Here is a 25,902-nt window from a genome sequence, read left to right on the forward strand (position 1 = left end):
TGTATATATATATTATATATATATGTGTATATATATATTATATATATATGTGTATATATATATTATCTATATAGTATATATATGTGTATATATATATTATATACATGTGTATATATATATATATATTGTGTATATATATGTGTATATATATGTGTGTGTATATATAATATATGTGTATATATATTATATATATATATATATATACGCATATATTATATATATATATATGTGTATATATATATGTGTTTATATATATATAAATGTAGTGAATTATTATTTATTATTATATAATATGTGTATATAATATATATAAATATAATATATGTGTATATAATATATATATATATATATATATATATATATATATATGTATGTATATATATATATATGACAGCAACACTCATAACAATGACAGCACAATTACATTGACAATCATGTTACGTTATTTTTAAAATGTTTCCTTTACTTTTTCATAACCTCTTTAACACACTACTTCTCCACTGCGAAGCGCGGGTATTTTGCTAGTATATTAATAAAAGGCAAAGCCCTCACTGACTGACTGACTCATCACTAATTCTCGAACTTCCCGTGTAGGTGGAAGGCTGAAATTTGGCAGGCTCATTCCTTACAGCTTACTTACAAAAGTTAGGCAGGTCTAATGGAGGAGGCGGAGTAACGTATCGCGTCATCACGCCTCCTACGTAATCACGTGAACTAAAAACAACGAAAAGATTTACAGCACGAGTCAAACGCGGGAACGAAGGTAAATGACGTTAATTTTTTAATACTGTGTAAGCATACATATTAACACATGTGCAACTAAATGTGTGCATTTACGGGGTGATTTCTCAGGCTTAAAAGCTCGCCTTTTATCAAACGTGGGAACAAAGGTAAATGACGTTGTTCACTGTCTTTTAATACTGTGTAAGCATACATATTAACACATGTGCAATTAAACGTGTGCATTTACGGGGTGATTTCTCAGGCTTAAAAGCTCGCCTTTTACTAAAAAGGTAAATGCAAAACTATTTTCAATCATTCTATGATCTGCTTCTCACAACTGAAGGCACCGTGGCTGATATTACCTCACTTCCTGGCCAACCATAAGCGTTACCTGGTAGGTAACCAGCCACTCACTTCACTCCCTTACGGGAATCGAACCTCTGAGGTTTTCTTTTGTTCTTAATTAAAATTTAAAAGCAATACTTCACCGCTGCTAAGCCCCTCTAGCGCTGACGTCCGAGGTTCGATTACCGTAAGCAAGTGCAGTGAGTGTATACGCCTGATGAGCCAAGAATAAGGGGGAAAGACGTGTCGCGTACTCTTTGCATTATTTGACAGTAAACTATTTTCAACCATTCTATGATCTGCTTCTCACAACTGAAGGCACCGTGGCTGATATTACCTCACTTCCTGGCCAACCATAAGCGTTACCTGGTAGGTAACCAGCAACTCACTTCACTCCCTTACGGGAATCGGACCTCGGACGTCAGCGCTAAAGGCAAACCCCTAAAATTGCGCCACGGCGTGTGGTTCGTTTATTTGACAACATGTAGATTGGGGTAATTACATTCCACGCCACGCCGTGTGCTTCGTTTATTTGACAACATGTAGATCGCGGTAATTACATTCACGGCATTTGTAGTCTGATTCACAATCTGATTGTATGGGTGGTTACCTACCAGGTAACGCTTATGGTTAGCCAGCAAGTCAGCTCTAAGTGATCACTCGAGTGATGGCAGCTTCACAAAAAAACAGATCCTTAACAAATTGTTATTGGTATATTTTCCCTCAATTTAAAATGGTTTTCTTCTTAATAAAAATTTAAAAGCAGTACTTCGCCGGTGCGAAGCGCAGGGATTTCAGCGACTGACGCATACAGACATATTCATGAGTGCAGGTACTTCGGAAAGAAAGCACTGTGTAAACCTACAGTTTAAATTAAGTTCATAGACCTAGAAAAGGTTGCCATTGATTTGAGGCAAGATTGCTTTTCTCATGTACAACTATACGTTGCATTCTCAAGAGTGTGCTTGCACGGCTTGGTCATATTACAACCGGAGTGCTGAACTGACAACGTGGTATACAAACAGAACTATAACAATCGTAATAAACGAACAAAAAAACAGCGGACAACCCGTGGATTAAATAAAAAGGCTGCTTCCGTTGGCGATGCAACGAAAAAGGAAGACCTTATATGGCGTTCGTTTATAAAACAGCGGAGAGGCTGTGTGAAGTCAGCTTCACAAAAAAACAGATCCTTAACAAATTGTTATTGCTATATTTTCCCTCAATTTAAAAAGGTTTTGTTCTTAATAAAAATTTAAAAGCAGTACTTCGCGGGGATTTAGATATAGATATATATAGAAATACATATATAGATAGATATATATATACATATATATATATATGTATGTCTATATATATATATATATATATATATATATATATATATATATATATATATATATATATATATATATATATGTAAGCTTATAAGTACTGCCTTCTCTTTAAGAAAGGAAGATGTAATGATACTTGATTTAAACGATTCCATGTCTTGGTGGGTTTGCGTAGCTTATTGTCAGTATCTTTACACCTGTTTTTAAGACTTATTGACTGAAACGGGCTTTCATGAAAAAACTTAGGGCTTTGCTACAGGATACACCCTCCACAAGTTAAGGAAGTAAAAATAAAAGTATATATTTCTGTTTTATTTAAACCTTTTAAGTTCGTATGCATAACCCCATTTGGCTGTTTTAGTTTTTTTTTTTTCTTTCTTCAGTAATATTTAATCTCCTTAAAGAAAAAGAACATATGCATTTTACTTTTTTTTTGTATCTCTTTAATATTTTAGTGTAAAAGGATAACCGGTATTTAAACCTTTTATGTTACTTTATAAAGTTATTTTACACAATGTTGAAAAATTAATAAGAAAGCTACATATTTTGGCAGCTGCTGCTTTAATTTTCAATGAAATGAAAAAAGCTCTCCAAGAGAAAACCGCAATGGAGAAGAAACAGTTTGCACTATCTAAAAAGGAGAAACCCTCATTTATAAAGGTTTCCTGCAGATGACTTAACTGAAAATGAATGAATAGTTCCTATGTGTATAATACATATTTATCTATTTTACTTATACCTTTATTCCAGCACCTTGCAAAATCTGAGGTACAATTTCTTACATTACTTTGGTTTTTTGCAGCACAGGCAGGTGAAGTGACTTCCTCAGGGTCACACAGTGGTGTCAGTACCAGGATTTGAACTGACAAGCTCCGGGTTTGCTGAAATATTACTGAAGAAAGAAAAAAAACAAAACGGGCAAATAGGGCTATGCATACAAATGTCCATCCATCCATTATACAACCCGCTATATCCTAAATACAGGAGACAATCCCTGCCAACACAGGGCACAAGGCAGGAAACAAACCCCAGGCAAGGTGCCAGCCCACCGCAGGGCGCACACACTCACACACACCCATACACCAGGGACAATTTAGAATCGCCAATGCACCTAACCTGCATGTCTTTAGACTGTGGGAGGAAACAGGAGTACCCGGAGGAAACCCAGACAGACACGGGGAGAATATTCAAACTCCACGCAGGGAAGCAAACCCGGGTCTCCTAACTGGCACCTTTCACTGCGCCACCATGCCGCCCGCACACAAACTTAAAAGGTTTAAATAAAACAGAAATATATACCTTTATTTTTACTTCCTTAACTTGTGGAGGGTGTATCCTGTAGCAAAGCCCTAAGTTTTTTCATGAAAGCCCCTTTCAGTCAATAAGCCTTAAAAACAGATGTAAAGCTAAACTTGCAGCACCACTATTCAATTACACTTGCCTAACGCCTCTCCTAAGGGGACATACTGTGGGATCTGGGCATCAGTCAAAGCACCAATCACAGGCCCGATTAGAAAGCGGGAAGCTGTGATTTGTCGTCTCCCTCCCATGTAACAATCACAGCCCGTGTTACAACGCACTATGTATGTATGTATATATGTATATATGAAGAGGATGGATGGATGGATGGATATGTGTGTGTATATGTATGTGTATATATATGCTGATATGTGTATATATTTATATATATATATATGTATATATATGTGGATGTGTATATGTATGTATATGTATATGTAGATATGTGTATATATGTACAGTGGTGTGAAAAACTATTTGCCCCCATCCTGATTTCTTATTCTTTTGCATGTTTGTCACACAAAATGTTTCTGATCATCAAACACATTTAACCATTAGTCAAATATAACACAAGTAAACACAAAATGCAGTTTGTAAATGGTGGTTTTTATTATTTAGGGAGAAAAAAAAATCCAAACCTACATGGCCCTGTGTGAAAAAGTAATTGCCCCCTGAACCTAATAACTGGTTGGGCCACCCTTAGCAGCAATAACTGCAATCAAGCGTTTGCGATAACTTGCAATGAGTCTTTTACAGCGCTCTGGAGGAATTTTGGCCCACTCATCTTTGCAAAATTGTTGTAATTCAGCTTTATTTGAGGGTTTTCTAGCATGAACCGCCTTTTTAAAGTCATGCCATAGCATCTCAATTGGATTCAGGTCAGGACTTTGACTAGGCCACTCCAAAGTCTTCATTTTGTTTTTCTTCAGCCATTCAGAGGTGGATTTGCTGGTGTGTTTTGGGTCATTGTCCTGTTGCAGCACCCAAGATCGCTTCAGCTTGAGTTGACGAACAGATGGCCGGACATTCTCCTTCAGGATTTTTTGGTAGACAGTAGAATTCATGGTTCCATCTATCACAGCAAGCCTTCCAGGTCCTGAAGCAGCAAAACAACCCCAGACCATCAAACTACCACCACCATATTTTACTGTTGGTATGATGTTCTTTTTCTGAAATGCTGTGTTCCTTTTACGCCAGATGTAACGGGACATTTGCCTTCCAAAAAGTTCAACTTTTGTCTCATCAGTCCACAAGGTATTTTCCCAAAAGTCTTGGCAATCATTGAGATGTTTCTTAGCAAAATTGAGACGAGCCCTAATGTTCTTTTTGCTTAACAGTGGTTTCCGTCTTGGATATCTGCCATGCAGGCCGTTTTTGCCCAGTCTCTTTCTTATGATGGAGTCGTGAACACTGACCTTAATTGAGGCAAGTGAGGCCTGCAGTTCTTTAGACGTTGTCCTGGGGTCTTTTGTGACCTCTCGGATGAGTCGTCTCTGCGCTCTTGGGGTAATTTTGGTTGGCCGGCCACTCCTGGGAAGGTTCACCACTGTTCCATGTTTTTGCCATTTGTGGATAATGGCTCTCACTGTGGTTCGCTGGAGTCCCAAAGCTTTAGAAATGGCTTTATAACCTTTACCAGACTGATAGATCTCAATTACTTCTGTTCTCATTTGTTCCTGAATTTCTTTGGATCTTGGCATGATGTCTAGCTTTTGAGGTGCTTGTGGTCTACTTCTCTGTGTCAGGCAGCTCCTATTTAAGTGATTTCTTGATTGAAACAGGTGTGGCAGTAATCAGGCCTGGGGGTGGCTACGGAAATTGAACTCAGGTGTGATACACCACAGTTAGGTTATTTTTTAACAAGGGGGCAATTACTTTTTCACACAGGGCCATGTAGGTTTGGATTTTTTTTCTCCCTAAATAATAAACACCATCATTTAAAAACTGCATTTTGTGTTTACTTGTGTTATATTTGACTAATGGTTAAATGTGTTTGATGATCAGAAACATTTTGTGTGACAGACATGCAAAAGAATAAGAAATCAGGAAGGGGGCAAATAGTTTTTCACACCACTATATATGTATATATATATGTTTACATAACCTCTTTAACACACTACTTCTCCGCTGCGAAGCGCGGGTATTTTGCTATATATATACAATATGTGTGAATGTATGTATGTATGTATATATGTATGTCTATATATATATATATATATATATATATATATATATATGCATATGTATATATATATGTGTATATATATGTAGATATGTATATATATGTGTATATATATGTACATATGTATATATATATATGTAGATGTGTAAATTTGTATATGTATATATATATGTATATGTGGATGAGTATATGTAGATGTATATATATATGTTTACATAACCTCTTTAACACACTACTTCTCCGCTGAAAAGCGCGGGTATTTTGCTAGTGTATATATATATATATATATATATATATATATATATATATATATATATATATATATATATGTTTAGCCACCCTAATGCCACACAGTCCTTAGCACTTTACAAAAACCTTGACTTGGATGGGAAGGTGATTTGACATTAGTGACAAAGTGGAATCGAACCTACGACCTTAAAGTGAAACTAACATTCATTCATCTTCATTTCTCATTTTAGAAAATCCTAACCACGGTGAATCCTTACACACGTAAAGTACTAGAAATGTGTATTTTTCTATTGGATAATAGAACCTTGAATCTTTCTTAGAAAAGCCCAATACTTTATCCAGTGATCCATTATTGGCATATCACTGAAAAGAGTATTTTGCCAAATTTCTATATAGATGATTATAAACTGGAAAATTAAAAAAAAAATTTAATTTGTGTACATTAGTCTTGAACCTTTGACCATTTCATTGAACATCCAACATGCTAACTACTTGACCAAAGCTGCTTAATTGTCATAGTGAAGTAATTTGACAAAACTTCAATATCAATTAATCAAAATTATTTTTTTAATGAATTTCTCTACATTAGTCTTGAACCTTCGACCATTTGATCAAAAGTCCAAAACTCTTAACACTTGACCAACATCTCTAATTTTTCCGATATACAATTTGTGTGTTGGCTAAAAGCACAATATATATGAGTAATCGCTAAAAGTATAATGAAAAGAAATGAGAAATTTAAATTTAACGTAATTAACGTACAGATTCTGGGTCAAAATTAATGAAATATTGCATTGTCACCGGAGACTAGCAGGCATGCAAAGTTTGAAGGAAATAGGTTCAGTAAAAGTGGGTAAAAAATTGATTGTAAAATTTGACCCAAACATACAGAGAGGGCAAGTTGAATGAAACAGTGTAAATATCCAACACCCTTAGCACATGACCAATGCTGCTTAATTTTCATATTGAAGTAATCTGACAAAATTTCAATATCAATTAATCAAAGTGATTTTTTTTTATTAAATTAATTTGGCTACATTGGTCTTGAACCTTTGACCAAAAGTCCAACACACTAACCACTTTAACTACACGGCTACTTCATATATATATATATATATATATATATATATATATATATATATATATATATATATATATATATATATATATAATATGTGGGGGGTAAAAGCAGTATATACAGTGCATCCGGAAAGTATTCACAGCGCATCACTTTTTCCACATTTTGTTATGTTACAGCCTTATTCCAAAATGGATTAAATTCATTTTTTTCCTCAGAATTCTACACACAACACCCCATAATGACAACGTGAAAAAAGTTTACTTGAGATTTTTGCAAATTTATTAAAAATAAAAAAATTGAGAAAGCACATGTACATAAGTATTCACAGCCTTTGCCATGAAGCTCAAAATTGAGCTGAGGTGCATCCTGTTTCCCCTGATCATCCTTGAGATGTGTCTGCAGCTTCATTGGAGTCCACCTGTGGTAAATTCAGTTGACTGGACATGATTTGGAAAGGCACACACCTGTCTATATAAGGTCCCACAGTTGACAGTTCATGTCAGAGCACAAACCAAGCACGAAGTCAAAGAAATTGTCTGTAGACCTCAGAGACAGGATTGTCTCGAGGCACAAATCTGGGGAAGGTTACAGAAAAAGTTTCTGCTGCTTTGAATGGCCTAATGAGCACAGTGACCTCCATCATCCGTAAGTGGAAGAAGTTCGAAACCACAAGGACTCTTCCTAGAACTGGCCAGCCATCTAAACTGAGCAATCGGGGGAGAAGGGCCTTAGTCAGGGAGGTGACCAAGAGCCCGATGGTCACTCTGTCAGAGCTCCAGAGGTCCTCTGTGGAGAGAGGAGAACCTTCCAGAAGGACAACCATCTCTGCAGCAATCCACCAATCAGGCCTGTATGGTAGAGTGGCCAGACGGAAGCCACTCCTTAGTAAAAGGCACATGGCAGCCCACCTGGAGTTTGCCAAAAGGCATCTGAAGGACTCTCAGACCATGAGAAAGAAAATTCTCTGGTCTGATGAGACAAAGATTGAACACTTTGGTGTGAATGCCAGGCGTCACGTTTGGAGGAAACCTGGCACCATCCCTACAGTGAAGCATGGTGGTGGCAGCATCATGCTGTGGGGATGTTTTTCAGTGGCAGGAACTGGGAGACTAGTCAGGATAAAGGGAAAGATGACTGCAGCAATGTACAGAGACATCCTGGATGAAAACCTGCTCCAGAGCGCTCTTGAACCGTCGCCCCAGTCTGTGGTCATCTTTCAGCAGGACAACGACCTTAAGCACACAGCCAAGATATCAAAGGAGTGGCTTCAGGACAACTCTGTGAATGTCCTTGAGAGGCCCAGCCAGAGCCCGGACTTGAATCTGATTGAACATCTCTGGAGGGATCTTAAAATGGCTGTGCACCGACGCTTCCCATCCAACCTGATGGAGCTTGAGAGGTGCTGCAAAGAGGAGTGGGCGAAACTGGCCAAGGATAGGTGTGCCAAGCTTGTGGCATTATATTCAAAAAGACTTGAGGCTGTAATTGCTGCCAAAGGTGCATCGACAAAGTATTGAGCAAAGGCTGTGAATACTTATGTACATGTGCTTTCTCAGTTTTTTTATTTTTAATAAATTTGCAAAAATCTCAAACTTTTTTCACGTTGTCATTATGGGGTGTCTGCGGTGGGTTGGCACCCTGCCCGGGATTGGTTCCCTGCCTTGTGCCCTGTGTTGGCTGGAATTGGCTCCAGCAGATCCCCGTGACCCTGTGTTCGGATTCAGCGGGTTGGAAAATGGATGGATTATGGGGTGTTGTGTGTAGAATTCTGAGGAAAAAATTAATTTATTCCATTTTGGAATAAGGCTGTAACATAACAAAATGTGGAAAAAGTGATGCGCTGTGAATACTTTCTGGATGCACTGTAAATATGTATTCGCTAACAGCATAATATAAGGAAATGAGAAATTTTATTTTGCCGTAATTAATGTATAGATTCTGGGTCAAAACTGATGAAATATTGCATTGCCACTGGATATCAGCAAGCATGCAAATTTTGAAGGAAATTGGTTTGGTAAAAGTAGGTAAAAATTGTGTATTAATAATAATAGTAATACTAATATAAAGATACCATATCTCAGAATGATGAAGAGAGCTGTTCCTTTGGATTCTTATGCATTCTGTCCTTGTGTCAAATGAAATTATTGCTTGGATCAAGTAAAATTCCCTCTGAAAACTTAGTAACTGTCACCATCTTCCTTAGCCTGAGTTAAATGTTTGATTGTCTTTACTGCAATATTTTCTGTTATTCCTGACAGATGTTCTAAATGTAGCCCACAGGTGACTTTGCCTGCCTCAGTTGTGGTGCCAGTTGTGCTCCTTTGTCTTAAAAAATTTCTCCTAGAACCTTATGAATCATATGGAAATCTATATTAATAATAATATAACCTTGAAAAAACAAGGTGTGAAATTTTCATTTTACAAGGTATTGTACTGTAGTGAAGCAGCCAGGTAGGACCAAGTCAGGCCCAAAGGTATTTTGAAGTCACACGACAGGTAGATAATCATAAATGGCCCTAATAATGAATATACTGGCACAAGCAACACAGCTCACCATGCCAGTACAGTAGCATGTAAAGGGTGGTAGGGTTAGGTAAGTGTGCTGTTTGCCTTGGATGGGACCCTTTCATAAAAGTTAAAGCAGTATGTCATGGAGGTAAACATGTCATGATTCCCTAGGTCACTAGATTAAATACATCCTAACCCTACACAAAGTTAACCTGATCAACTCCTAGAAAGTGAATACCAGTCTTTAAGGCTCTGTAATGGCTCAAAGGTGCAAGAACTAGAGCAGACAGAGGGAAATATATCATGGTTTTCCTGGAGCAACTGAAGGTCTGCACTGAACTCTGAAATTGATTCTAGGGCTAAACTGGAAGAGACAACAGGAAGAGGATTAAAGCCACCTCTGGGTCAAAAGTTGGTGGTGTGGAGTTGGAAGAAGTGAAAGAACCAGCACTTGGCTAGTGGGTGGAAGAGAGGCCAAATTGAGAGAAGGAGAGATGAGAAGTAAAAGGGAGCGTTTTGGTGTTTGGGCACAGAACAGAGATTTGGAAGAGTGGACAAGCCACCCCATATATGGATAGAGGCACTGACAACATATTGTATAAGGAAAGTTCACACTGGTTTCAGGTGTTTGTTTTGTTCTTTCTATGATTTTTGTCTATTGATTTACCTTCACTTTATTGTTTTCCTACAAAATCTGCTTTTGTTATTATTTTTTGCCTCCGTCTATTTCATGAACTCTTATAATTCGAGGTTGTGGGAAGTGGGTCATTCTGATTAACAATAAGCCTTAATACAGTATGCAGTTGTGAACTTATTTTAATGAATCAACTGCTTTTGTATGTACAGTATGTTCTAAAAATGTTATACTTGTATATAGGCAATTAAAATTATACTGCACATTGCTGCAATCTAAAATGTAATCATAAATACTCAGAATAATAATTGAAAAGTAACATAATTTGCTTAGAAATTGGTAATGCAAAAGTAAAAATGGTATTACTTGCTTAAATGCTTAGTTAGTTATGCTTTTATTTAACACATGGTATTATATACATGATTGTAGAGCACATGCATGTCTCCCTCCAAGAATACTTCTTATGTAGCACTGGCATTTGTACAAGCTGCTAAGACATATTAATTAAAATAAAGACTGATTGAGCAATTTCTTTATTTACATTATAAAATCTGTTATTTAAAGTGTTGTATAGAAATAAGTATCAGTAATTCTGTTGCCTCCCAAGGGCCGTTTTAGGCACATACAACCATTCCTTTTCAAATATGCACAAGTTTGAAAGAGGTACTCGATAAATGTGCCCACTATCACCAATCCTTTTTGTGTCAGCCATTCAGCCATTGCCTGTTCATCTCCAGAAGAAACCAGAGATAAAGGGAATTATCAGAGAAGAACTCAAACAGAAAATACTATTTGCAGATGATATTGTGCTTTTTTACATTTTATTGAATCTATTAAAAGCAAGTAACATTCCATACAAGCAAGTCAAACTTGACAAAACTAAGTTCAAACCAACTCCCACCCATGAGAAAGCGAAAAAAGGCCAATAGCCAGAGTAAAACTTTAAGAGTAGAAAAAAAGAGATAGAAAATAATTTTCTCCAATTTAAATGCTGATTCTAAAATGTTATTGATTAGATTCTGCCAGGTTCTAAAAAAGTTTTGAACAGATCCTCCAAGTGAGAATTTAATTTTGTCCAATTTCAAATAGTATATAACATCAGTTACCGACTTACTTAAAAGAGGTGGGATAGGATTCTTCCAGTTGAGCAAGACAAGTCTACGTGCCAATAGTGAAATAAAGGGAATCACAGTTTGTTTGTCCTTCTCAACTTTAAACTCCATCTGGGAGTACACCAAACACAGCTGTTAATGGATTAGGAAGGATTCTGACACCAAGGCTGTCTGAAAGGCATTTAAAGATTTTAGTCCAGAATGATGTTAATTTGGTGCATGCCCAAAACATATGGTCCAATGAGGCTGGAAGTCAATTGTAATATTCACAGGTTGGATTTTGCCCTGGAAACATTTTGGACAATTTTAAACAAGACAGTTGTGCTTGATAAAATATTTTAAGTTGAATAATTGTATGCTTTGCGCATATGGAGCTCGTGTGAATTCTGTGCATAGCTGCCTTCCACTCCTTTTCTGAAAGATCCCACTGTACCCTGGGATCTTTGAAAGCAATGGACTTCAAAATGTTTTTAAATATTACAGAAATGCTGTCTGAGTCCTCAAGACTGATCAATATTTCTTCCGGAATAGAAGTAGGTGAGGAAAGTTGGGCAGATTTTGTTTAGCAAAGTTTCTAATTTGGATGTAGTGGAAGAATTGTGTTGACGGAAAGTTAATTTTGGAGTGTAATTGTTCGTAGGACATTATCTATGTACAAATCTGCAAGTGATTTAATCTTGTATGTTTTCCAAATATTAAAAACTGTGTACTTTTGAGAGGGTAGAAAAAGGTGGTTATTGTGCACAGATGCCACAGATAAAAGCTTCTGTATATTTAAGTACTTCCTACATTGATTCCATATTCTGAGTGAATGAAGCACAATTGGGTTGTTAGTATATTGGCGATAACTTGTGTTTACTGGAGTACAAAGCAAGGAATATAAAGAAGTACTGCAGGATTTTATTTCTATTGTGGAACAAGCCTGTGTATGTTCATCTGTTTGTGTCAATGTCCAGGTTTTTATAGCTAGGTAGAGCCATGCCACCTTCTGCCTTAGGTCTATGTAGGGTCGCCCTTTGGATGCGTGGATATTTTAAATTCCGAATAAATTAGGTTATGATTGAATCTAACTTCTTATAAATGATTTGTTAATGTATATGGGAATGCTTTGAAATAGAAAAAGAAGCTTAGGAAGGGTATTCGTCTTGAAAATGTTAATTCTTCCAGCTAAAGAGAAATGAAGGGTAGATCATCTGTGTAAGTCTTGTTTAACTTTTTCCATGCAGACAGCAAAATTTTGTTGATAAAGAGCTTTATGTTTACTTGTGATGTTTACCCCTAGGTATTTAATCTGATCTACGATGATAAAAGGGAAGGTGTCCAATCTAACATTGTGTGCTAGGGAGTTCACTGGAAAGAGCACACTTTTATTCAAATTAATTTTGAGTCCAGAAATCTTTTGAAATTCTGCTAGTGCTGTTAACACTGCAGGCACAGTATTTTGTGGTTCTGATATGTATAGTACCATATCATCTGCATATAGTGATATTTTCTGTTCATATCCTTCTCTGATAATCCCCTTTATCTCATAAGCATTTCAAAAGTGAACTGCCAGTGGCTCAATAGCGATTACAAATAGCAGTGGTGACAAGGGGCATCCTTGTCTAGTACCACATTCTAGTTTAAAGTAATCTGAAATAATGTTGTTAATACAAACTGAAGCTTCTGGACTGGTATACAGTAGTTTGATCCATGCACAAATGTTCTGGCCAAACTCAAATTTCTCTAATGTAGTGAAAAGGTAGCTCCATTCAATCATATCAAATGCTTTTTCTGTATCCAACTATAATAATATCTCTGGGGTGTTTGGCCTTGTGGGTGAATATATTACATTAAACAGGCATTGAAGATTGGAAGCTAAGTGTATGCTTTTAATAAATCCAGTTTGGTCTTGTGATATTACCGTAGGAAGCACTTTATCAGTCCTTCTAGCTAGAACTTTGGAGAGTATCTTAACATCGTTATGTTTCATTTTTAACTGTTTTTGTAAAAATATTACACACTTAAAAGCATGTAAAGGGAAAGTGTGATTCTTCTTGTATATTTTATGTGGAGCATAGTATTTTGTTCCCATATAAACAAAGCTGAACACCTCAGCCACAATGACATTTGAATTGACAGCTACATGAGATATCCCTGCAAATTATATATTTTTGTATGTTTACATACAGTTGTCATTAAATCATAATAGTCTTCCTCATGCATAGGCTGTTCCTTTGAATCACTGTAGACTAAACTAATTTCAGATTATGAAGGCATAAATAAATAAAAAATACCGTCCTGAGATGCTCATTTTGCTCCTCCTCCTGCAAGAAAAAAAAAACACTTATATTGGTCAAGGATTTAATATAGCATTTTGTTTATGCTAAAAACCATGCCAAATAATTTTGGAGAACAGTCCTTAATCAAGTACTGATTTAGACTCAAGTGGAGTATAGACCCTGCAGTGATCCTATTTAACTACTAGTATACAGTATATTACCTAATTTAAAAGATCACTGTTTTTACTAGAAAATAAAATATTAGTGATGGCATCACAAAGATAATTAACACTGACCCTGCACTCTCACTCCCTTAAGAATTAAGAATTAACAAAGTATATCAAAAACAAAAAATCAAAAAAAAAAACATAGGCAGTTCATTCATTCATGACAACCATGTAATGATGAGTGAGTTAACCTCCCAGTACTCCAAACATAATTTTTACCACAAAAAAGAAGAGCCATCAAGCTTGCAATAGTTTGCAAGATTAAAGTCACCACCAAGGTACAAAGAGCAGCTGTAAGACCCATACAGACCCTTTGAAAATGGGCTACAGTGGCAGGAGGAAATAAATTCCTGTCATAGGATAGCATAACTAAAAGCCCAGTGTTATATGTGAAATGTTAAAATACCAGCTTTTAAAGGAAATTGGAGCAATGGTGCAGAACTAAAACTTTACCTATTTAGAGCTTCCACTTTAAACTGATCAGCCTTTAACTGTTCTTCAATCTGTTGAAAATCTTTCATAAGCTCATTTCTTATTGCTTGAAAGTTGTTCACTGGAAAAAAACACAGTTTTCAGTTTGGTATTACGTATTAAGGGCTCAGTACTGGGACCTTTACTGTTTTCACTGTACATGCTTCCACTGGGATCTATCATTAGGAAACATAATTTTAATTTCCACTTGTATGCAGATGACACCCAATTATACCTTTCATTTAGATCAAATCAAATTTCTCCAATGTTGTCTTTAATTAGTTCTGTTAGTGAATTAAAGGAGTGGATGGATGAGAACTACCAATCTTTAAACACAGATAAAACAGAGATGTTAATTGTTGGAGGGAATGATGCTGATCACAACAATATTTTGTCATCATTTAACTCAGTTGGAATCCCCATTAATTTTACTGAATCAGCCCACAATCTAGGAGTTATCTTTGACTCTAGCATGTCATTTAAAGCGCATATTACAAAGTTGTCCAAATCATGTTTCTTCCATCTTAAAAATGTTGGGAAATTAAGGTGCTTTCTAAATAAACAGGATTCTGAAAAATGAATTCATGCATTTATTTCTAGTAGGATTGACTACTGCAATGTGGTGTTCACTGGATTTTCAAACTGTTCTTTATACAGCCTCCTGTTAATCCAAAATGCTGCTGCAAGAAATATTATAAGAACAAGAAAATACAAACACATAACTACAGTTCTTAAATCCTTACACTGGCTCCTGGTTAAGTTTAGGGCAGATTTCAAAATCCTCCTTTTAACATATAAAGCATTAAAATGGCCAAGGTCCGGCCTACTTGTCTGAACTTATCATGACTTACAAACCAGAGCGCACATTAAGATCTCAAGATCTCAAGTCTGCTTATGATTCCAAGGATTAATAAAATAACAGTGGGAGGTCGAGCTTTTAGTTACAGGGTCTCTAAACTGTGGAATGGTCTGCCTGCTACTATAAGAGATGCCCCTTCGGTCTCAGCTTTTAAATCCCAGCTGAAGACTCACTACTTCAGTTTAGCATATCCTGACTAGAGCTGCTGATTAACTGTACAGACTGCATCTCTGTTGTTAGTCATTAGCACTTAAACATAAGTAACATGACAGTTATAATTTGTTTCTAACCCTCACCTATTTTGTTTCTCTTCTCAGTACTCAAATGTGACACTTGGTGTCACGGCCCACCTGCCAAGTTGTTTTGCCTGCCTAAGGTAAAGTCATCCCTGATGGAGGATCGCAGGAATCGTGGGAAAGAGGGGTCCTTTCATCAGATTGGCTGGCCTAGCACTGTTTCAGCTGTGGAATGCCCAAATGGGTGAGGCAGCTTGATGGATGAGGTCTCCAGGACTCTAAATAAATCCAAATCATATTATGTGATATCATCTACTGTTAAATTCTGCTCCGAACTTGTAAAATTTTTATTTTTATACTGTATTGAGAATTTGTTCTGTTCTGTGTATTGTATTGTATTGTATTGTATTGTATTGTATTGGCCCCCTTCTTTTTGACACCCACTGCATACCCAACCTACCTGGAAAGGGGTCTCTTTTTGAACTGTCTTTCCCAAGGTTTCTTCCATTTTTTTCCCTACAAGGTTTTTTTTTGGGAGTTTTTCCTTGTCTTCTTAGAGAGTCATGGCTGGGGGGCTGTCAAAAACAGGGCCTGTTAAAGCCCACTAAGACATTTCTTGTATGATTTTGGGCTATACAAGAAATAAATTGTTGTTGTTGTTATTAATGTAAATTTTCTGCATTTTCCTTCATTTTGAGAGCTATACCCTGAAGTAAATGTGTCAGCAGTGTCAGACAGTGGTGAATGGCCATCTCCTGTAAACTACACCTTTCCGCTATTATATGGATTCTAAAATACCCTTAAAACCCCACTTCCATCATGCCTTCCAATGGTACATGTATATTTTGCAAATTATTAAGCATGTTTGGCCCAGATTTTTCCACTGACATTTTGGACAGTATGGAAGGATATGTGTACAGAGAAATTGATTGAATCTACAACTGACTTGATTTGCGCATTTCTGATTTTGCCTCAGCATCTAATGACCCAATTACAACCAGAGGCTTAAAGAAGAAATATCAAAAGATATAACAAGTTAAACGTTAAGACTCTTTGGCACACATATTATCCATTTTGAATCAGAACAAGTTCTCAGAACTAGATAGCGCACTTTTTGATCTTCTTAATTAGAGCATTGGAAAAATCTTGCAAATCCTATCTACCTAATCTCATTAAATCAAGTTTTTAATGCCCCACAAAACATATTCTCTAATACACCTCTTGGTAATATATTTGAAGTGTCTATGGTTTTGTATTTGAAGAAAAACTTTTAAAAAGTTTCCAATTGTGTTCTTGTTTTCCAGTTGTACTCATTTTAAAGTAATGCCCTGGATCTGCTGTACTAATTCCTTTCATAATTTTAAAAACTTCAATCATGAAGTCATGATGGAATGTTGCCATGGCCCACCATGTCATTGTATAACTCAGTTTAAAAAGCAAGGCAAAGAATGTTAGTGTGAGGACTTTCATTTTGTGTTTTGGAGTAAAATGATTAGTTTTTTATTTGCTTCTTATGATTTCTTAGGTAAGTCCTCATTTCAGAAGTGATTTACAGAATATGCTCCCTCCCAGCCATTGCTATTATTCTGGCAGCAAAATAACAAAAAACAGATGAGTCCTACAATACAGGCTAGAATCTTGACTGGCCTGTCCAAAACAGGTCTCACTCTGTAACAGCCAACTCTCTCTCCAAAACCGGCAGCTATACCACCAAAACCCGAGGCCTGACAAGTTGAGGATGTTAGACCTGACAAGCTGTACTTCTTCCAAATATACTTCCCCCAATCGACAATCAAAAATAAGCCAAAAAAACAAACAGTATGTAAAATAATAAAGTGAGTATATATTAGGGTGACCATATTTTGATTTCCAAAAAAGAGGACGATTGGCACGGCCTCCAGACGAATTCAGACAAGCTTTTTGGTGGTTGATGAACATTATTTATTATACTTCAATGGTGCAGAATTAACCTCTGTAATAAAATAAAATGAAATCTGTAAAAACTTATAACAAAATAATAGCTCTCTTAGACTCTTCAAATAAATAATTAAATATTGTTCTAAATATGAACTATTCTGTTCCAGCTTCAACAATATATCTCTTAAATGTAATAAAATAAATAACAGAAGAGTCTCACAAAGACAAAAAAACTTAAAACAAAAAGAATTTAGACTTTTCATCTTTAGTTTTCTTCTTCATCCTGCTTCTCTTCTTCATCCTCCTTGTCAGCCCATCCATATTTTGCTGTAGAGCTGGTCTTTCCTAGCAGTTTTCGATAGCTTAACAAATAAGCATGAAAGTCTTTGCAAGACATGTCTTTGAAGTTGTACTGAACTAGTAGAATCCCCTTTAGTGACTCTACGGAGAACTGGTTCCTCTCCTTGGTCCAATGGCTTTGCATTAGTGAAAAAACCCTCTCAACATTTGCATTGTGAGAGGGAAGTGCAAAGACAAACTGTGCAATTGTCAGTAGCTCTGAGTAACATGCAATGCTTTTTGCCTTTTCAAAATATTTGGTCCACTTCTGGTGTACCTGCAGGCCACTGAACTTCTCATCATGGTTGCACGTTTCTGTGAATTTCCTCAGATTGGTGACCTGGTCAAAACACTTAACAACATCAACTGCCACCCCCTTCTCTCCAAGGTAATTGATGCATGCCTCCACATCATTCCAGTTTGGTGGCTCACTCAGATCCATCCACATGAATGTTGAGAACTCTTTCATGGGAGTCATCCACTTCTCCAGATACTCCAGACATGCACTGTACATGCCATGCACATCTGCACAGAACTGGTCACAGCCTTTGTCAAGTCCATCTTTGCGCTTCTGTGCCAGTAGTCCTTTAACTTTAAGGGACATGAAGTTGTTGCTCTTGCGTTAGAGAAGAATGGTATGTATATTGTTTAATATCTTCTTCACTTCCATAATGGACATGTTCTCCTGTTCCATTTCTTGAATGTGGGTGTGGAACACAGACATGAGTGTGTGCATGTGCCAAAGGTAGATTTCAGCAAAATCATTTTCAAAAAAACTCTTGAGTGCTATGGGTGGCTTTTGCTGAGACAGAAAATATGCCTTTAAAGCTGGAAACATCTGTAACATCCTCTCAATGCTTGGGAACAATGACAACCACCTTCTCTTGCTGTGAGAGAGCATCCTTCTGTAATCAATCTCAACAAAATCACAACACTCCTTCAGGCTCTCAGTGCGCACAGTGTAAATGTGAAAGTACTGGTAGATTTTGAATATGATATTCTCAATGTCAATTTCTATTGTGCCTGCCCCATGGTGTGCACAATTATTCAATATGTGTGCTGGGCAACCCACACCGATCAGAGTCTTGTTTTGCAGCAAACTGTTCAAATTTGCAAACACATTCTTTCCAGCTTCATCACGTCGAATTCCTCCAAAATTTGTGTTGCAATTGTCTCCAGTAAATGCAATGCATTTTTCCGACAGATTGTTTTTTGCCAGGGTTTCTGTGAGATATTTTGCAATGGTTTCTGCTGTCTCATTGGGTGTGTCTTTAACTTCAATCAATTTTGTTTGCACGCCACCCTTCTTCCAGTCAAAATACTGGATTATGACTGGGAATATTTTCACTGCTCCGTGGTTACTCCCGTCTGTGGAAACACCACAGTACTGGATTTCTTTGAGTGCTTCATGAGTGATTTCAACAGAGTGGGGGGCTATAGCACCATTGACGATGGCTTCAGTCTTGGTGCGAGCACTACTAAACTTTTTTGCAATGTCAGAATCAGGAAATGTCTTTTTAAGCAAAGTACTGGTGCAATCCATGGACCTGTAACTGTAGTAATGTTTCACTGTATGAAAAGCCATTGCACCTTCTGCTGCATTTACATCATCCTCTGTTTTTCCTGGTCTGACAAAAAACTCTGTCAACTTTGCAGATGAACTAGTCTCACCTCGCACAGCTTTTTTATGTTTCTCGGTGTCCATGTGGGCTTTCAGATCCCCAGCACCTTTATTGGGTACCGAGACATATGTACCGGCTTTGCACACGGTGCACTCCGCAGTTCATCGGTGAAGCTGCACTTACGCTTCGGTATTTTCCCTGCTATACTGCTCTGCTCTCTGCTCTGATCCCTGTCTGCACTGCTCCCTGTCTGTGTGTTTGCGCGTGCGGCGCAGACCTAACCACAAGGCAGCCTCCCGGTAATTACATCGCGCAAAAAAGTAGTACCCTAGTATTGTGTGCAAAACGCCAGTCAATTTACGTACACGCATAATGGTCCTATGAAAAACCGGACATTTTCGTGAATTTATAAAACCCGCCAGGACGCCCCGGACAGGACGTAAAAAGTGGACATGTCCGGGCAAAAGAGGACGCTTGGTCATCAATATAATATATTGATAAAGAAAGAAATGAACAAACACTAAACAATATATATATCATACCCCAACCAACCTCGACATAACATTTAGCCCCAAAAGTGCCCGTCAGAAAATAATAATCAAAAGAAAAAGTCCAGCACAGAGTTAATATACAGTACAAATGCTTCCTTGACCCAACAATGAACACGAACGCACCAAGACACACAGAAAGCACGAAACGCACATAAAAGTCCAGAAGATTTAACGGAAAATGGATAATGTTTATGAACCTGGTTCAGCTGGAAAAATAGTTTTACGGAAATCCCCATACAACAAGGAACAGTCTCATCGTGCTTGTCCCGTGGCGTAATCCAGACCCCTGGGGTTTTGCTGTGCAAAGCTGTTGTTGTCAGGTGTTGAAAGTGGCAGGTAGACAAAGGTGTGAATGATTTGAATCTGTGTTTTCTGCTGTCTCTGTACTGAAATGGCGTTCTAGTAGAACCAGATGGTTTTTTTTTCTTGTTTCTGTCCTTCCATTTAAATAGCAAAATGATCAGATGCAGGTGTTGGAATTGACAGGACCAATTATTGTGAGGGGCCACAGTTCCACAATGTTATCCTTCCCCCCATTGTTTCCAGGGGAGTATATTTACATAGAAAAACACACCATGTAAACACACAATGCTACGAAAGACAGGACTCAGCACAAAATACATTTACGATGACATTAATCATGTAGCACCGCTACAACTCAAAGGCTTCAGGTTAGGCTAGGCCTAAAAATGCAAAAAACAGGCTTTTAAAGTTCAAAACTCACCATAAAAATCCCAAAAAATAGCAAAAGCCCTAAAAAACGTGAGTGACCATAAACCTCCAGCTTGTGCACACAAAGGATCTTTGCAAATAAAGGATTTATTCCTAAAAAAATAAAATAGGAGGAAAAGCTTGAAAGAGCAAAAATAGGTTAAAGGGGTTGCCTAACAAGCAATCTGAATGCAAATAAGTCCAAATTCGCAAACCAGAAGCAAAATCTAATGACAGAAGTAAAGAAGTCCAGAAAAAAATACCAACAACAACAAAACTAGAAATACTCACAAGAAAGCTCCTCATACACATTTAACGAACTTCAAGAAACTCATTTCCCAGTCTGCTCCACCCACAACATATAAGGAACATAGCAGAAAATGATTACCACATAGAAACAAAATGATAGATAAGTAAAGTCATGGAATACATACGTAATTAGACAAATAATAAAAATAAATAACAATATTAATAGAAACAATTGGAATCAATTAATAAAAAAATTACCAAAGAATATATAGAAAATAAATATAAACGTAAGCCGGGGTTAAAATATAACAGTCATTAGGCATTTAGATGTGGAATTTGGTAGGTAGGAGACAAAGATTCACCTAGGACCTCATGTATAACGGCGTGCGCAGAATTCAAACTAAAACATGGTGGACGGACAACATTATAAATGTGCGCATGCACAAAAAATTCAGATGCACAAATCCATGTGTAAACCAACTTCCATGCATTTCCACTCCATAAATCCCAGTCAGCGTGAAATGCAACACACATGCACGCTCCTGCTGCCCCACCCCAAGTCCTCCCAGAATTTTGCATGTTTGACTATGTAAATCAATATAAATAGCCCTTTCAGTTGAGTGTTTTGTTAATAGACAATGGCAAAAGCACATATAAAAAATAAGAATCTCACTACTGTATATGCGAAGTGGAAGTCCTATTCAGTGAATTGGAGGCAACGAAAAGTGTGCTTTTTGGTGGCTTATGCAGTGGCATGAGTAACAAAAGGAATTTGATGGAATGACACTCAAAAGTTCAAGTTCAGAAAGTCGCACAGTGCCCAAAATAAAAAAAAAATGGTCAGATGTCAAAATTGATGTGAAAATACGAGTCATAGCCTACCGTCTAAATTTCATATTAGGGCACAGAGAAAAGAAAAAAAATAGGGACACAGTGAAGAAACAAAAGATTGAAACAAAAGACTTTAATCTTGAAATTTCCATTTTAAGTATTAATGTTGTCAGGTTGCAGTGGGTAGCGCTGCTGCCTCGCAGTTGGGAGATCTGGGGACCCGGGTTCACTTCCCGGGTCCTCCCTGCGTGGAGTTTGCATGTTCTCCCCGTGTCTGCGTGGGTTTCCTCCGGGCGCTCCGGTTTCCTCCCACATTCCAAAGACATGCAGGTTAGGTGGATTGGCGATTCTAAATTGGCCCTAGTGTGTGCTTGGTGTGTGGGTGTGTTTGTGTGTGTCCTGCGGTGGGTTGGCACCCTGCCCGGGATTGGTTCCCTGCCTTGTGCCCTGTGTTGGCTGGGATTGGCTCCAGCAGACCCCCGTGACCCTGTGTTCGGATTCAGCGGGTTGGAAAATGGATGGATGGATGTTGTCAGGTTTGTTCAATCCTCCTTTCTTAAGAAGGCAGTAACAGGGTGCACAGAATAGCCTTTGCAATGAAGAATTCCTTCTTGTCACACTATTTTAACGTGATTTGCAACGTTTCAATTTACTGATAGTTTGAAGGACTTGTTTTTCCTGTACCATTAAGAACAGAAAGAACACCAGAAAATATAAATATAAAAAGGGTGAGATGTTCAGCATGATGTCATTAAGTAACATTAAACACTTCAAACTGGACTTTTTGCAGTATTCTTCATCAATATTTGTCCTATCACCTGTATAAAACACATATAGTGCATAACTTTCTTTAGGATCATTTAGTTAAGCTACTTTATTCAGTTTATTCAGTTTTTAATGAAAACTATGAAATGCTAAACAGTTTCTGAACTCATTTAGAATAATGTATTGTAATGGTGGATCTCTTTTTTTAAATATTGTTAATTTAAGACGATTAATTATTTTTAGACTACAGTACTTTATTTTTTATCCAGTCACATTAGTTAAGCTGCTAAGTGGCAACATTTTCTATATTTTTAAAAATCCTTGCACGTCACCCATTATAAAGAAGAATGTATTTCTCTTGGCTTTACTAAAGTTTATGCAAGCTTTTTCACTGACAGTTATATACCTCAGGAATTTATTTCCTGTTTTGAAAAATGATTTTATTGTTTTATTAACTATATTTTTGCTTTTCACTTTTCTTTTAGTAATATTAATATGAGAAATGTGTTTTTTTATTATATGACCATTGTTTAAGTCTATGTATGGCTTTGCTATCATTATGGTAATGATCCTCTTATTGGGCTTGAGTATAGTACCAATTTTCTTATTTGGATTTTCAGATGAAAAGCTTAAGAACCCCTGCAATCGAGAAGTAAAGAAATGCATAATAATCTGTTGCCCCACCCTGTACTAGTAGAACTAGTGCTGAATTTGAATAGAACAGAAAAGGAACAAGACATGTGGTGCAGCTATAGTATAGCCCATTAAGATGGCAAACATAAGGGCAGGAAAATGTCTGGAGCAGCAAACCCTTGACTGAAGAACATACTCTGGAGAGTTGTATGTAGGGGCGGCACGGTGGCACAGTGGGTAGCGCTGCTGCCTCACAGTTGGGAGACCTGGGGACCTGGGTTCGCTTCCCGGGTCCTCCCTGCGTGGAGTTTGCATGTTCCCCCCATGTCTGCGTGGGTTTCCTCCGGGCACTCCGGTTTCCTCCCACAGTCCAAAGACATGCAGGTTAGGTGGATTGGCGATTCTGAATTGGCCCTAGTGTGTGCTTGGTGTGTGGGTGTGTTTGTATGTGTCCTGCGGTGGGTTGGCACCCTGCCGGGGATTGGTTCCTGCCTTGTGCCCTGTGTTGGCTGGGATTGGCTCCAGCAGACCCCCATGACCCTGTGTTCAGATTCAGCGGGTTGGAAAATGGATGGATGGATGGATGGAGTTGTATGTGGTGTGTGGTTAGCAGAGGCTTGGTTGCAGCAATACAGATTGCAATGGAAAAGGTTGAAATTCAGTGTGTCCCCCACTTTCCTGACTATAGAGTGCAATACCTTTCAGAGCTATGATATAAGATTGAATAGGGAGAGAATGAAATTTATGTGTATCTGGAACACAAAAAGGTCATGTGCAGACCCAGTCCAGGTGCTTTATTTCTCAAAACTCTTAACTCAATTCAGAAGAATTTTTCAGTAAATTAGGGAATTAAATACAACACTGTACAGTTTAAAAAATACAATAGAGTATAGTGAGATGATCAATCTGAACCATATTCCAAGAAGAAAGGGGCATTAGAGAGGGGGCAGGAACAGGAAACTATGCACAAGGAGGGTTGTCACATGGACCTGGGCATGAGCAAGATAAGCTCTGAACTGTTGATGACTGATTTTCTTAGGCAGGACAAAGTGACGGCAAAGTCTGTTGCCAATAGCACAGCCAATCACTGATGGGACTGCTCAGTAGGCTAATGATGTTGTCTAGGTACTGATAATGGGCCTCATAAACCACATGAACTGCAAAACACCAACCATGTGCATAAGCTAGAGCTGCACAATTATTGAGACAGCTTGCATGCAGTCAGCATATCTGCCAGACCAACATGTGATGAAAAGATTTTTGCTTTGATTTGGATTGACTACATGAATTGTTGCAATCTGTGGTGAAATTACAAAATAACATTGTTACATAGATAGCACTACCACACTATCAGTACCCTCAGTCAGACACACATATGAAGAGAAGATTTTTTGCTTTGATTTGGATGGGCTAGATAAATTGTTGCAATCTATGGTGAGATTTTGAAATATATCAATGCACTTACACAGTCTGGTAGATTCCATTAAAAGGTGAGATACTTTTCGAATCCCCGTCACTGCCAAAAGAGATCCTACTCTGCTGGGCCCTTGAGCAAGGCCCTTAACCTTCAATTGCTCCAGGGCGCTGTACAATGGCTGACCCTGCACTCTGACCCCAAGGGGTATGCGAAAACGAACAAATTCCTAATACAAGAAATTGTATAAGGCGAAATAAAGAACAAAAAAAAAAACTAACTCTATAGTGCAGGTTGAAATTACCTCTGCCAGGAAAGGACAGACAATTAGAGAAGTTGCATTAACACTTTCATTGTACAAAAAATGGTTCCAAGTGGCTCTATTCTTAAAAATGTTAGATTTTGTTGTTTCTACAGAGAAGTAATGTTCATATCCACCCAAATAGGTGATGCAACATTTATGGCCATTAAGAAATTCACACTATGGAAAACAGTTTCTTTTATCCATCCATCCATCCATCCTCTTCCGCTTATCCGAGGTCGGGTCACGGGGGCAGCAGCTTGAGCAGAGATGCCCAGACTTCCCTCTCCCCGGCCACTTCTTCTAGCTCTTCCGGGAGAATCCCAAGGCGTTCCCAGGCCAGCCGAGAGACATAGTCCCTCCGGCATGTCCTGGGTCTTCCCCAGGGCCTCCTCCCGGTTAGACGTGCCCGGAACACCTCACCAAGGAGGCGTCCAGGAGGCATCCTGATAAGATGCCCGAGCTACCTCATCTGACTCCTCTCGATGCGGAGGAGCAGTGGCTCTACTCTGAGCCCCTCCCGGATGACTGAGCTTCTCACCCTATCTTTAAGGGAAAGCCCAGACACCCTGCCGAGGAAACTCATTTCAGCTGCTTCTATTCGCGATCTCGTTCTTTCGGTCACTACCCATAGCTCATGACCATAGGTGAGGGTAGGAATATAGATCGACTGGTAAATTAAGAGCTTCGCCTTGTGGCTCAGCTCCTTTTTCACCACGACAGACCGATGTAGAGCCCGCATTACTGCGGATGCCGCACCGATCTGCCTGTCGATCTCACGCTCCATTCTTCCCTCACTTGTGAACAAGAACCCAAGATACATGAACTCCTCCACTTGGGGCAGGATCTCGCTACCAACCCTCAAAGGGCACTCCACCCTTCTCCGGCTGAGGACCATGGTCTTGGATTTGGAGGTGCTGATTCCCATCCCAGCCACTTCACACTCGGCTACGAACCGATCCAGACAGAGCTGAAGATCACGGCCTGATGAAGCAAACAGGACAACATCATCTGCAAAAAGCAGTGACCCAATCCTGAGTCCACCAAA

The 25,902-nt window shown here is 38.1% G+C and overlaps 1 protein-coding gene across 1 annotated transcript in view; it reads right to left on the reverse strand.

Moving 5' to 3' along the window:
• Window positions 1-25,902, reverse strand: part of LOC127526106 (cation channel sperm-associated protein 2-like) — a 61,021-nt gene that overhangs the window by 17,712 nt on the left and 17,407 nt on the right. The window contains exon 6 of the mRNA XM_051920279.1: window positions 14,409-14,508. Coding sequence (XP_051776239.1) covers window positions 14,409-14,508 — 100 coding nt within the window. The remainder of the gene's footprint in view (window positions 1-14,408; window positions 14,509-25,902) is intronic.

This window comes from Erpetoichthys calabaricus, chromosome 17 (genome assembly GCF_900747795.2).
Source record: "Erpetoichthys calabaricus chromosome 17, fErpCal1.3, whole genome shotgun sequence".
Taxonomy (NCBI): Eukaryota; Metazoa; Chordata; class Cladistia; order Polypteriformes; family Polypteridae; genus Erpetoichthys; species Erpetoichthys calabaricus.